At 40.0% G+C, this 15,760-nt stretch overlaps 1 protein-coding gene across 1 annotated transcript in view; it reads right to left on the bottom strand.

The window, feature by feature from the left end:
* LOC113008764 (transmembrane O-mannosyltransferase targeting cadherins 2) overlaps positions 1–15,760 on the bottom strand; it is a 69,041-nt gene that overhangs the window by 33,082 nt on the left and 20,199 nt on the right. The window contains exon 2 of the mRNA XM_026146479.1: positions 2,889–3,504. Within this exon, the coding sequence (XP_026002264.1) occupies positions 2,889–3,504 (616 nt within the window). The remainder of the gene's footprint in view (positions 1–2,888; positions 3,505–15,760) is intronic.

The following is a 15,760-nucleotide window of genomic DNA, read 5'->3' as shown; positions in this document are numbered from 1 at the left end:
TAAAATCTGACTTTCCATAATTCTGTCTGTGAAGCTATGAGACAGGTTGCGACAGGCTGAAATAACATTAAACTTTCAAGTCAGCTCTGGAAGCTTTCTGTGAATAAGCCGAAAGTGTCTAATCAAGACTGTATACAGCATTAGATGGCTCGCAATTTGCAAATTCAAAGTTAGAAATGGGTACATGCAGCAACCTCTAGGGCTTAAAAAAAAGCCAACACACAAACACCAATTCCTGCAGTACCATTTTCCACTTGAGGCTGACTCCAAAAACAAGTCAGCGTTTATAGCGTGGCACAAAGAATGTGGTGCTAACTGACAACTAATATAGCCCTCTCTGTGGTACAGAGTGACCGAGAAGTATGGGTTTCAATTTTAGGACACTGTTTTTTTACATCTGTTATCAAGCATTAATTAGCAAGTACAATTTATGAATACTGCTTTCACCAAGGTTGATAGCATTAGCAGATAGCTTTGAAATACACACAGTGGTTTGTTTAATGTCATGGTTGCTTTGTGGAATTCTTTCTTAGTATATTTAGTTCTTTTCTGAGTTGGTGTAGAGTTAAATCCTCCCTTGGTGTTTGACTGTTTTGCTTCAGTAAGTCTCCTGTCTTTGCTTCACTCTTGTGTCTGTATTTTCCCTTTTTTGTTTTCCTGCTTTTGTTGATAGTTAGTTGCTCCATGTAATTTGCTTTTAGTTTAGCTTACTTTGTATTATCTTCTGTGATTCAGTTCAGCTGTGTCTCGTTCCGCTCAGCTGTCTCGACTTTTGCCCTTTTGTGCGTGTGGGTATTCCTGTCCTCCCTTTAGTCATTTTTCAGAGTAACTGTGATCTTGCCCCAGTGTTTTTCCTAGCCTTATGTTTAATTTTTACAGTTTTCAGTTCCTGTTTTGGACTTTGCGTTTCGTCTTTTCGGAGGACCTAAAGCTAGCCTGAATAAATGTTTCACCCTTTCTACCAGAAATTCCACCAGTCTTTGGGTCCTCATCCACATAACGTGTAACACTTCTAGCTGCAGGGCATCTTTTATATAACCTATGTTTGGTTAACATTAGCCGAAACAAGTCCAGCTTAGGCTGGTTTTCGGTTGACCCCATGCTGACCCACGTATGTCCTGCTTTGTAGCTTCTTTGGGATATTTTCTCTTCTTGGATCGATTAGCTTCAGTAGATGAAATTAGCTTACGTTACCTAATTTACCTAGCTTACCTATTGATGTGAACAAATTGCTAAGCAGTCCATATAGCACCATATAGCTAGTCCAGCAACTCTTAGTCCTCCAAATTTTCAAATTACACTACAGTCCATTTACACATTAGCATTTTTAAAAAGTCTTTATCTTGTAAAAATGGCCTACATATGGCAATTTATGTACATAAATATAATATAAACTTCCCATTTGGTTCTTACTTTGTTTTTATTTCATACAAAGTGAAATATTGTAGTCTGGAACAAAAAAAAGTGATAAAATATATGTTTTCTGTAGAACGTAAAAGATCATTTTCACACTCTCTAAAGGCAATGTTGCACAAACCCCTTTAAAACCAGGTTTTTTCTTTTTCACTCATGTATCTTTGCTTGTATTACGGCTATTTTTTCTCCATCAGCATATGCAAATACTTGTTATACTAGATGACTGAGTACAATTTGAAAGGCAGGTGCTTTTTTGTATCTACTATGGTCTACTGGCTGTGAAAGCACATATAATTCCAGGTTCTCATGCCAAGAACATAGTAAAGAAGCAGACTATGACTTCTCTGGTCTCTTATCTCTCTGGGCCACTGACTGCAAACTTCTTATAACAGTCATGGTTATTTATTCTCCCAAAAACAACTCCTGAAGAAGATGGTAACGAATGTGTTTTCGTTGGAATGCTGGCAGCATAAAGAAGACACGAATGTGCTGACACTCTATACATAACAGAGAGTGCCACAAGACATTTGAGATGAACTGTACAAGGTTGCATCAGAAACCTTCAAGCAAACATAGGTATTTATAGATGTTTCCACAAGAAGAGATTACTATAAACAGATCCTCATGCAGACACATGCACATTTAGAGTGAGACTGTCCTTGTACAGTAAACCCAAGGGGACTTTTTATTACACTAGTTATGCATTTTACAAGGGCCATCATGTTGGCTGAAGAGCAGCTTCTCTAATCAAATGAGGAGTGTGGAGTCACACACTCTTTCCCATAATCAGATGAGTCACCACGTCAAGGTTGTCTTCCTTAAATAACTTAACTTTGGAAGGGGGGGGGGAATTGAGCCATGCCGGGTTTCCCTGCAGAGGAAGCACATGTTATCTTTGTGTGTGTACATCTGTGTATTAACTGTGTGTATAACCAAATACACCTGAGAAGGATGTGCTGTTGCTTCTCTGCACATACCTTTTGTCACCTTCAAATGAGAAATCAACTCACCCCTGAAATAGCTTTTTCCTGTCCAAGCCCCGTTTCCTCAAATGCACATGTATCCACGCATATGAGTCCGAGATCCTAATTTAGATTTCCTTGCATGAATGTGTATCCATTTACTGCAGCAAATTGAAGGTGGTGGCAGCATTGTAAGGAAGTGAAAAACTTCCAATCTTCCTGTTTAGCAGGCGAATGAGGAAAGCTTATTTTTCATGCAGCAACTACGGAGTCTGCATAAGCAAACAGCTTTCCTAATTACACCACTAATGAAAGGCAAACACACAATTCACACACAAACAAAACCTTGTTAAATACACACACAAAACCTAATCCAGGAACCATTAACAGCTGGCAGGCTGAGGCTCACCTCTAAGGGAAGGAAGAGGAAATTGGGGTGCGCAGAGATGCCAAAACAAGAGCCAGTGAAAATACACAGACATTTACCCCCGGCGGCAAGAATTCATTTACCTTTCCTAATAGGTGAAGAAGTGCCTGGCGAAACCGGAGCCTCTGGAACACGAAGAGGTCATACACAGCTGACACAGCCAGCACCGTCACCCCCTGCTCCTTCCAAAGCATGCTGGCTGCTGCAAACCACAGGCTGCCCAGCATCCAGCCCCAGCACCTGATGACAGAGCCTCCACCACATTGCCTGTTCTGGAAGGCCCCATGTGGCACCGGTCGGAGTCCACAGTGTCGCACATAGCAGAGAAGAGACAGCAAGAAAAACAAAGCGGCACCAACGTCCGCCCTTCCCACCACACCAGCGACTGCTTCAGTGTGAATCGGGTGGGAGGCAAAAAGAAGGCCTGCCAAAAGGCTCCACAATCCCCCACCCAGCAGCGGCCGGCTGAAGGCTGTGACAAGGGCTGTGACCAGGCCGTGCAGCACCACATTCATTAAGTGGTAGCCCCAAGGGTTGAGGCTGTGCAGGGAGTAGTTGAGGCGGAAGGAGAGGGTGCAGAGTGGACGGAAAGACTTGTGGCTGCCACTGTGAGTGAGCAAAGTGCCCCAGAAGTCGTCATACAGGATGTTGGTCCAGGGAGTCTCAGGGAGAAGGTCCTGGTTGGTCTTGATGGCTCGGCTGAAAGAACAAAAGGAATAGGTATGAGGCGTTTATTGATTTAATATTGATATTTTGTGCTATGAGCCAACATTTTCAACATACAAGTATGGGTGTAGATTAAAGCAACTTTAAGGTCAACATTCTTTAAAATGTGTTTTCAACTGCGTGTATTAACAAAGAATTTCTTTGCAGAAGCCCTTACGTAGCATCCATCTGAATTGTGTACACGGAGATAGGAGTCATTTGGAATACCAAGTTTTCTATCTTGCTAATCATGCACTCATAAGTGAAACTTAATAGCCAAATGCAATGAGAACACCACAGAGTATTTGATTAAACACAGAGACGTGCACGCTGCTGAGCTCTCACACACGCAGCATGCGCATATGTCACATGTACCTGCAAACACACACACACAGACAGGTGGTATAACACCCCCGAGGTTCTGCGGATTCTCGTAATTAGCGTCTCATTACTGAGGGACATGAGCAGCATTCGTGTACAGTCACAGACGGCAACAAATGAAGATCACAGCAGAGACTGATGAATGGGATCGCTGCTACAACAACAACAACTCGAAGCCAGGTTAGTGAAAGAAAAAGCTTGCGTAGATATTCCGCAGATTTATAAGTGTTTGCCAGGAAAAAAGTGAGACCACAAAATAAAGACAAAGGAATCAGTAACAGAGGGGAAACTGCAGTGAAATTTACATTTTCCATACACTTTAATAAAAGTCTGTGTTGTCACAAAACATCTCCAGACACTTACTTGAACAAACTGACCTTTAACAAACTTTAGTCAGTCAAATGATAAAAGTCACTGAATGGCTTGTTAAATTTTTATTTACTTTTTTCTGTAATCATTAAATTTCCAAGAAATCATTTGTCACTGTGGTCTGCTCACTGCAATAAGTCAGTAATATTGTTATCATAACTACAAAGTCACCAACTTAGCCACACACACACACACACACACACACACACACACACACACACACACACACACACACAGATTCCTCCATCAGTTACCACAGCAACCAATGCAGATATAGAAATCAATCTTTTAAATGACAACGCAACAGTCAGTCCTAAAAATGTGATTTGCCTAATAAACCAGGTAGTTAATTTTTGTTTATATAATTCAGTTTTATAAAACTGCATTTTCACCAGATCAGTGCAAAGATCTGAGTTATTGAGTTATTTTCCCATTGACTAAAATAGGCAATATCTGAAATTCCTGGGTAAATGGTAAATGGCCTGTATTTATATAGCGCTTTACTAGTCCCTAAGGACCCCAAAGCGCTTTACATATCCAGTCATCCACCCATTCACACACACACATTCACACACTGGTGATGGCAAGCTACATTGCAGCCACAGCCACCCTGGGGCGCACTGACAGAGGCGAGGCTGCCGGACACTGGCGCCACCGGGCCCTCTGACCACCACCAGTAGGCAAAGGGTGAAGTGTCTTGCCCAAGGACACAACGACCGAGACTGTCCAAGCCGGGCTCGAACCGGCAACCTTCCGATTACAAGGCGAACTCCCAACTCTTGAGCCACGATCGAGAGAAAGCGAGAGAAGCCCTCTTTTCGTGGAAAACAGCGGTGCATTTCCAGTTTTGTTTTTTTTTGCAGCATTTGCTTTCCCATCATGAACAGCCATGTCAGATAACAATTATTCTTGCTTCACAGCTGCATGCATACAGCAACCATTCAACATATAATTTATATCAATTTCTGTCCAGACTTGTTCTTCAAATTGTGCAATATAAAATGTCACCACTGAAGACAAAAAACAAAACAAAAAAACGTGTCCTTGTTCTTTCATGTGCTCACTACATCCTAACACCTTCAGTGTGACTTTCTTCTTTTCCTCCTCCTTGGGAGCTCCATTTTTACCATCCTTCGTCTAATATATCCACTATCCTTCCTCTGCACCTTTCCAAACCATCACAAGCTTGCCTCTCCAATTTTGCCTCCGAACTGCTCAACCTGAGCCGTTCCTCTCATACATTTCTAATCCTGTCCCTCCTGGTCACGCCCAATGAAAATCATAAATCCTTAACTCTGCCACCTCCAGCTTGTAAACCTTCCCCTTTACTCTTGCTACCATTCTTCTGTCACAAATCACACTTGTCTCCATCCACTCCACCCTGCCTGCACTCTCTTCTTCACCTTTCCTGTGCACAGTCCATTGGCTTGAATGGTTGAAGCCAGGTATTTAAACTCATCCACCTCATCAATACTTCCAGTCCTTGCATATTCACAGCTTCAGTCCCTACATTTAAAGGCCTTTATTTTTTTTACCTATTACCTCTGACAACACCTACCCATGATCCTCCTCCTCCTGTCTTCGGAGCACAGTTTCCGCTCCACTGGCATCCTACTGATCAACTGTACCAAAGGCGGTTGTTGTTAACTGATCTGGTATGGATGTGTAATTGATGGCTCGCATATATGATTTGGCATTGATTTTCTGCTCAATGTCCTTCCTGACGCAACCCAGGCCTGTGACCAGTGTGTGCCGGGGCCCACACCCCACACCCACTCAAGATGACTTTGACCTTTCATCACTTCATCCTTGGGTTCAAGTGCCAAATCTTCCATCATCACATGGAAGAGATATTGCATTTACAACAATGAAACAAAATTACCTACAGCCAGCTAAGCCATAAAAATAAGTGCAGCATTTGAAAAGCAGGACTGATGCACTGAATAAATGAAAGGGGGATTGAAAACACCAGAACACCAGTGTCTGCACTGAAAAATCTGCCGAGTGTTTGATGGATAGTAATTTGATGCAATGTCAAGTATCACTGAGGCAGTGTGGTTTTCAAAGAAGGGTTGCATGCTGTCGAGAATGCAGCCTAATGAATACCTACGAGGTGACTGGAGCAGACAAAGAAAATATTACTGTAGATCAAATTATAGTGGATGTAGAAAAACAGAGAAGCCCACAATACAAGAAATATGCCACTAATTGTTGGAACAGGAAATAAGAGTAAACTGTGTTTAATTTATAACATAGAGAAAACCAAAAGATAGCCAGATCTACTGATCTCAGGGCTGACGTGCCAATTAAAAGCAGCTGGGTGATGACAACAAGCAGATTCATTCCAGCTTTTCTTATCCTCTGAGGACAATGCTGCTTTTTTTTTTTTTTAAACAGGCTGAATATATTATTTTAATATCACTAGGAGAAGCTTGGGTTATGTGAGGTTGATTGCAAAAGCTTTGCGTTTCCAGGATTTTAACACTGACCCAGTAGTATCCCCCGCTTTCTCTCTGTCTGGGTTTGATCATCCTTTGCAATGTTTCTGTGTTTGTGCATGGCACACTCGGGAAGGAAAGGAACAGCAAAAGGAGGCCAGTTGGGGACTTCCTTTGTCTACAGACTGAAACTCAGAGCTGAGCTTATAAAAAAAAAAAAAAGAGGACAGGGGAGAAAAAGACCGAGATGTCGGCCTGTAATAGAAGACAAGATAAAAGTAAAAGAATAACTAAGACAGCAAAGAGAGGGAAAAAAGTCAACCCATTAGCCTACAGATCCAGTCTCAAAACAATAACTGCTGAAGGAATTAATTTAAATGTTTTTTTCCTTTAAGCCTTCAGTCCTGTCATCGCGTGAGCTGTAGTAAATTCCTGCATTTCCCAAGATTGTTCTGTCAGAGAAAAGCATTGTGTATTTCTCAGGCTCTCACTTACAGCATATAATATTTCTAAGGAGGCGGTGCATTACATCATGCAGTTTACAAAGCCTCTTCCTTTTTTACTGTAGTTCCACATTGAGCTGTTATTTTAGAAATGATTTACAGTCCCAGCATAGCGTGGAGCATGAGGACAGCAAGGACTGAGGATACAAGGAAAATAAATGTATCCCAAGTTTATCAAAATTCAAGTCTTTAAAGTAATCTCACATTGCAACTCATTCTATGCTTATCCCAAAACACTCCTAAAAGATGTTGGCAATTTACTGAAGCAGAATAAATATTTTGTTCGTGAAAATCTGCAACTCTGCTCACGCTTCTTCCCATCCTGTCCCTTTGGGCGCTTAGTTAGCACACCATGAAATCCATACATGGCTTGATTCAGTCTCACCCAGCTCCCTTGTGTCCCTCTCCATGTCTCGGGTCTCAAAACTCTGCGGTGATAAATAATTTAAATATTCAAATCAGCGCCAACCACTCATCTCCCTCCCTGCTCCTGCCCAGCACTGGAGGATGAAAAGAATGCATTACCCATGAGAGTTTGGCAACGGGTCTGTGCATGCGCACGCAAAGGAATAAATGGTTACATGCGACATGTCCGTTCTTTGTGTTTGCGAGTGCATGCGCATGTGAGATTGTGTGACAAGAGAGCCTGTGCTGATGGCTTCATTGAGGCCCGTCTCTGCAGCGGTGCAGATAGAGTGGCCTCCCAGAGTGATTGCTCTTACAGAAGGGGGTCTTTTGTATTCAAACGCCGTATGTGGGGCAGGCAGGCAGGCTGCAGGGCACTCTATTCACAATCCGTAAAGTACAGGACGGGGTTTGGGCTTTTCAATTTTCTTCCCCCCCCCCCCACCTTTTTTTTGGTGGGGGGAGGTAATGAGGGATTTCCACATTGTCTGAAAGGACACATTGGTGAGCAGGGATTTTTTTCCCCCTCTTTAGATCAATTTGTGATGGGGTGAGGTCTACTTTCACCTGTCCGCTGCTTTTAGTGGAAAGAAAATTGGCTGTCTTTCAGTGTTTGGGTATGTTTTTTTTCTCATTATGCAAATGGACCTCTCCGAGCGGTGATCTCACCACCAGTCATTTGGTTTTTCATGTGTTGTTGTTGCCTACAGACACACAGACTTTTTCCTACACTGAATGTGAAAAATACAAATATTTCACAAATATTTATTCTAAAGTGTCTTCAATATATTATAAGTTATGCCCTGCATAAACTTCATAAATGACAATTTTACCAAAACCCAGTTAAAAGACAAGCAAATTCCTGAACTTTAAGAAGATTGAATTTAAAAGTAAATGTATTTAAAAAAAACAAATATAGCATACCAGCAGATATTACTACCATTTTTTACTATTTTGCCCCTTTGCTACAGTGCAATAAAATGCGTAACATCCTTAACGGCTTAAGGATTTATATTTACTGTCACTAACAACCAATCAAAGTCACGAGCAGAGATGGGCAGTAACGCGTTACTTGTAACGCGTTACTGTAATCTGATTACTTTTTTCGAGTAACGAGTAAAGTAAGGGATTACTATTGCAAAATCGGTAATTAGATTACCGTTACTTTCCCGTAGGAACGCTGCGTTACTGCGTTACTAAAACCGTGATTTTTTGCGAGAATGTCTCACGACAGTGACGTAAGCGAGTGCGCCGTTAGTGACAACAGCTGTGTGCAGATCAACAATGGATCACATATCGAGTGCGGGAGAGAGTATGAGCGTGCAGCGTTTAAAGCGTGGAAGTACTGACCTTACTTTGAGTTTGATTCCATAAAAAGTGACAAAAACATTAGCGTCCATCGTGCGTGGGAAGAAAACTTCTTTTTACAGCGAAAAAAACCCCTAAACTTCCAAGGAAGCACCAAGAGCGCAACGACGTAATGGGAAACTCACAGAGACACTGCCGTATCCTTCCACTGACCGCTGCACACCTGCACCAGGGTAAACCTCCGCCTACTGCAGTCCTGCTTTACAGGTGAAAATAGAGCAACAGGACCGCTGAGTCTTTGACTTTATTTATGTTCCGCTGTGTTTTACTTGCATCTATTTGAAAGGGTGAGTGTAAACACAAAAAATTATTTTATTTTATGTGCTGGAATGTGCAGAAAATAGGTTTAAATGTTAAACTCATTTATTCAACTCAGAGAATGTTGCATATAATTAAATTTTTGCTTGATGCATAAAGTTAAAAGATTAAAAATGATAAAACAAGTTAAAAAAAGAGACTTTTCCATTTGATTACATTTTGTATGATGGATTATGTAGAAAAAGTAGAATTGGGCTGAAAGATCTATCGCTTTATCACCTCTTCAGGTTGTAAATCGTGTTTTTAAAAAGTAACTAAGTAACTAAGTAATTAATTACTTTTGAAAAAGTAATCAGTAAAGTAACGGGATTACTTTTTTGGGGAAGTAATCAGTAATTAGTTACTGATTACTTTTTTCAAGTAACTTGACCAACACTGGTCACGAGGTGCACAAACTTGGTCTACAGAGCTAGTTCACTGATTAAAGAAAGAACTCTAAGCATTTACTCAATTGCTCAAAGGTCAGATCACATCCCAGAAGAGGCTCCCATGCTCTGTCAGAACAGATGAGGAAAACAGGAGACATACACAGGAGCATCCTGACAATTTTCAAAATAAAATAAAACACCCCGCTTCTGGTCTACTTTGCAGTATTACACTTTACAAAAAATACTATTGCAAGAGTGACTTTAGGATATTTTAGTTATATTTAGTATGTTTTTTTAAATGCACTCCTCAGTACTAAAAGGGAGCATTCCAGGAGTGCTAGGTACACTTGTAAATCGTTGTGATTTCAAAGTAAGTTTCAGGGTTGTAAGTAAGCACTGAGAACAATTTTGTAATCACTTTCAGTGACCCTTAGAAATTGTCTCAGCTGCAGATATGCTGCAGACACCATGGTCGAGTAGTCATTCCTGTTACGCTTTTTATTTCATGTTTGCTTAAGGTTGGCCTGAAAACTGATGGTGGTGTTTTGTAGTGTAGTGTCTCTGGCATCACAAAAATTGTGTTTGCAGACCAGGCAGATGTCTGCAAACACATGCTCTCCATCTGATGAGGAAATTTATGTCAGTAAGACCGAAAAAGAGCCCAGCACAATAAAGCCACCGGATCCCCTCCTTGTAGGGGTCGAGGCTTCAAGAGCTCCATGTGTTGTCATATTGTATGGACATCAGCTAAAATCTTGAATCCCAAGATAAACAGACTGCATCCCATCCAAAACTTGTTTCCTTAACTGCAACCTTTTAAAGTTCAGCTTACAGATTTCTCTCCCACTGCGTGCTGGGTGAATAAATCATTAGTTTACATGTTTTTTGCGACCTTTACTCAAAGGACAACATTATTAACAACATTGCAAAACGCTGCACTTGAGCCTATTTTAAATATTTGGGCTCTCGTCCAGCTTCGTACGTCTGCAGCATGTACAAGCTTGTTCCGCTGTAATAAACATGTCTAGTATAAACTGCCATCACTTAGCATAATCAGAACTGGCTGAATTACAGGCTTTTTGAGCAGAGTGCATCCTGCTGCTCCACGACAGCAGTAACGAGATGGATTAGCCAATCATCATAAAACAGGATTGTTAATGGACACTGGCCTAGACATTATTTCATGGATATCATCACCTCTTGGTTCGGTTTCCTTTCACTTCTCTTCCATTTGCTTCTATTAATACAGATCCATTTCCCCATTTTTTTTTTTTAAATTCACTTCTGCTTTATATAAAGTCAACACCACTTTCTCCATTTCCTCCATTTCATTTCTTTTGTCCTCCACCTTTCTCTTTATCTTCGCCATCAGCCTCTAAAGCCTTATCTGCTCCAGATCCTGCTTCGCTACCAAACCTTTTACAATATGACTTGTCTGGCCAAGATCTATTAAATTCCCATCTCCTTTACTTGAGCAATCTCAGAGCTAATTAAACTCACAGACAGAGAGCGGCAGCAGACCGGCCTATTCACACACTGCTAATCTTGGTCTGGCGCACCGTTGAAGTAAACACGGCGCTGATGCTGCTGGCTTTATGCAGAAGTATCAGGAATGCAGATAATTAAAACTTTGCGAGGAGAAAAACTGTCCGCAATGGAGGGGACAAAGAAAATTCATATCACACTGGCACAGCAGAAAATGTGTACAGGTGGAGGGTTTAATTAGAGAGCCGCCATCTCTGTAAACAAATAAGAGCTGCAAGACTTATCATGTGTTTGTGCACCCATTTCATTCTGAAGTTAATTACTGTTATGGAGGGGCACAAATGCCAAAATCTGAAATAAATGAATAACTAACTCAGTAAACAAATATGCCAAATATGGCATTCATTCATTTCAAAAATATGAATTCATGAATTTATATTTGTAGTATTCATTTCTTTTGTTAATATTAGTTTCCCTTTGCATTCAACACTTTATTTCCCAAATAAATTTAAGTATCTATTAAAGTCATTTCTTTGTTAATTCATTCATGCCCGTGTTTATTTTTCATGTCAATTCTACATTTAATATCAAATGAACTGTTCACTGACTCACTTGTTTTAACTTATTTGATTCTAATAGTCTATTAAAATGAATTGAAAAATAAACCTCTTTTAATATCACTTTGAGCTTAATCTGTATATTTTCTCTGCATCGTCCTTGCTTTGAAGTATTTGAATTATTAAACTGACATATGCTTCTGAAAACACTGCTGATAAAAACACTTGTCAATAAATAGATTTGGGAACCTTTGAGTTCTTAAAATTATTAGCATTTTTACTGTGCTGCAACCAAGTCCACTTATTGATTTCATCTTCATTTCAATTCAGTCTCACATACAGTGGGATAAAGGCCAGTGTGATAAAGAGAGGGCTTGTATATGGGTGGATGTAAAGAGTCCAGAGAGCTTGTGTGTTAATCCAATGCTAACAGGATTAGAAGGTGATCATATAGTGCTCTGAGTTTCTGAGACATGCACAGAGGTTGAGGTCAATAACTAATCTGATTTAGGTCTGTGTATTATATGTATGTGTGCTCAAGTCTCCTCACTTGTGATTCTACAACACAGTGTCCTGATCCAGCAGCGCATAACCTCGTCTGGAGCAGGTTATGTTCAGAGTTTTGGTTCGTCATGGATTCTTTTTCCCATGACATGCTCTAACTGCCTACACTCATCATGGGCATGAATGTCATGGTAATTTGGGGCTTTTAATGAATCCTTTGAACTGTTCTTTTTCCAGGGTGGAATGAACAGACAACATACAACTTTAATAACTTCAAAAAAAAAAAAAGAATTGGGTGAACAAGTGTGACTTTATTTTTTTGAGCTGCAGAAGCCGACATACACAAGTTCAATGCCGTGTGGAGAAAAGATTGAGCTGTTTGGCCAAAATGACAAGACGAGTGAAGTTTAGGTTTTCAAACCTCAGAACACTGTACCAGCTGTTAAGCATGGTTATGGTAGTATTATGCTTTGGGGCTGTTTTGCTGCATATAGTACTGGTACACTGCACAAAGTGGATGGAATAATTAAGAAGGTAGAAAACCTCAAAGCTCTTCTTTACCTCAAATCAATATCCAGACAGTTAAAACCTGGACACAATTGGGTTTTCCAATTCTAAATACAAAGCAGGCTAACATTAAACTTCTGTGAAAATTACCAGAATATTCATGCCCTTGATGAGTGTATGTAAATATCTGACCAAAACTATAGTTTCAGCAATTTATGTCCATTAAGTTGGTGATGCAGATAATCTCTAAATATGTTTTTATAGATGTTTTTATCCTTATCTGCTGAAACATTTTACACTGCTAACTGCAGCTAGTAGAACAGATAATCAATCCATTTTATCACAATTTCTGCCCAACAACTGCAAAAATCTAGTATAAAGTCATTATGTTTGCTTGCTTGCCCCAAGTCATTCACTGGCTGATTATGATCTGCTATAATCCTGTGAGTACGTTGCCACAACATGATGACAGACTATGAGGAGATGATGATGAAGATGAGTGAGATGCTGAGGGGGATCAGAACCCACAGTTCATAATTACCCGTTCTCAATATTACCTAAAGTAATTACCCCTGGTAAACCTACTTTTTTCTTATTTGAACCGTAATTTTTCTCCTCATAAAATTCTTATGCTGGAGACTCAATGAGAAAATAAAGACATTCGTCATTTTTTATCAACTTTTGTATCTGTTTAGTTTGTGTATCTGAAAGGTCAGGAAGTGAGCATTAAGCGTGTGTTTAAACATCACACGTCATCAACGCGACTCGCAGAACAATACCAGAAGTGGCACCGCTAATTTCCCACACTTTGTCCCACGCCAGTGTGGCACGAATATGGGAGGAGGGGGGGGGGAAAAAAATGCATAAATGTCTAAGATAGCATTCATAAAACCCATGCAGCCAGTGGCCTGGTGAAAGACTTGTGCAAAGGTTTTCAGAGGCTCTTCCTTTTCCTTGTGCGTGAGGCAACATCTGATATTAATTTGGCTGATTTTATGCAGAGTTCAGATAATGAATTGTTTCTTTCAATCAACTGAAATGTACTAAATGTGATAAACAGCTGCTGGATGGTGTTCCATACAAACTGGGCTCTGAAAACTGGCAAGATTTTCATTTGTTTTTTTATGTTATTTGAAAGAAAACCTGAGACACAAGAGGAAGCTTATTTTATATTCAAGGTACCAGACTTTTTTTTTTTCTTGCTCGCTCAGTTTGTTGGATCTATATTTTCCATTGATTTAATAGCCCATCATGCTGCTCCCAGCAGTTTTCCCTTGGGTGGAAAAAAACCCCCACATTCAGCTGAATGAACAGACCATTTAGATGACTGATTTTAACTCTTCACGTAAATGTGAAATAGCTTCAATTAATTCAGCAAATGTGCATATTTGCAGCCATTTCTGTGGTCACAAATCCCTCCAGTGGATGTATGTTTACTCTGAGGAAATGCTTCTTGACCAAGTGTTTATGAGGAAATTGTTTATTGTGTAAAGGTAGCCCACTATCCCAACAGCTGTATATAAACAAAACTTGCACAAACACTGTAAAGGAAAGGCTGGTCTTTCTCAATCTCTGTTATTGAAAACACTGTACAAATATCTGTCACTTCAATGCAACCCAGCGTTGCACTGACATACATAATTAGGCTGTAAAGAAGTTACAGTTGCATCCACATACTGTTTTTGCATTCATACACTCCTGTGTCCACATACCATGGACCAAATGCAAAGCTGCCCATCCCTTAACTGCCCATCCACTTCAAGGAATCTTTTGAGTTACAAATTGTCTGAACTGCTCATTTATGTTAATTATTTTCTGTAGCCACTTACAGTATATGCCTCATACATGTGAATTTAGCTATTCTGAATGAATAGCTAAATTTGAGTAACTATTTAAGGACATGGTTCAGAGTTCATATAAAGTCCCGATCAAAAGTTTAAGACCACTTAAAAAATGGCAAAAAAAAAAATCACATTTTGCATGGTTGGATCTTAAAAAGGTTCCAAGTAGAGCTTCAATATGCAACAACAAGAAATGGGAGTGAGTAATAACTCAAATTTGCTTTCACTCTAAAAACAGATAAACTAATTTGCTATGTCATGTATAAACTGTGATGACACCTAATGGACAACTGGAGATCAGCGCTGCAACATTTGGTCTCAGCCCAATTAAATATTATAACTATCTGCAGATTTAATTGTTGCAATTAATCGTAAGCTCTCACTTATGACTCATCACTGAAGTCCAGCTGTTTTAGCTTCAGGTCAACTCAGTGTTGATTAGGATAAAGGCGCCTCTACATCCTCAGTCTGCCTAAACTGGCGAGTCAGAGCAAGAGATTTCTTCCGGGGGCTTTGAGCTTCAAAGAGGGAGAAACAGTGTGAGTTCAACATCAGGAAGTTGGCTGTCTCTCTTTTGTCAGGGAACGGACTTGCTTTCATGTTTCCTATAAAGCCGGTTTCCTGATAAGCAGCACAACTAAAACCCAACAGTGCACCGCCCTAAGTCAATGCCCTAAATAAACCTTGAACACGAATTGTCCAATTTTTAAGTCTCTTAATGTATATCAGAATTGTTTCACAAGTGTTCAAACCTTGTAATATCGGTTTTGATTAGTGTGAAAAGTAGTGACGAAAGGCTGGGAATTTGATATAACAATGAGAAAAGTGACTTTAGTCTAAAGCATGCGTGAAGCTATGTGAAAATTCATGCCTCTTGCAAATATCGTGACTGGTTGAGTGATGCTGATGATTCAGTTTATGTAGAAATTATAGATGTGGTTTTGTCTTAAATGACATGTTTCATTATTTTCTGTTTTTATTATACTTAACAAATCAAATGAAAATACTATCAACAACAACTGGGTCTAATGATTTGTCTGTTTATCCATGCGATCTTGGTAGCTGTGGCTAACTGAACCCCATGTTGCTCCCAGTGGAAGGCAATTACCTTGTATGGCAACCAATGATATGTTAATGAGAAACACAGTAAAGAGTTTTACAGAGCTTTGGTAAGGTTAAATGAGTGCAGACCTTTTATCTTAACCC

The sequence above is a fragment of the Astatotilapia calliptera genome, chromosome 17 (genome assembly GCF_900246225.1).
Source record: "Astatotilapia calliptera chromosome 17, fAstCal1.2, whole genome shotgun sequence".
NCBI classification, from domain to species: Eukaryota; Metazoa; Chordata; class Actinopteri; order Cichliformes; family Cichlidae; genus Astatotilapia; species Astatotilapia calliptera.
The sequence above is the reverse complement of the archived record's forward strand: the minus strand, read 5'-3'. Positions and strand labels throughout refer to the sequence as shown.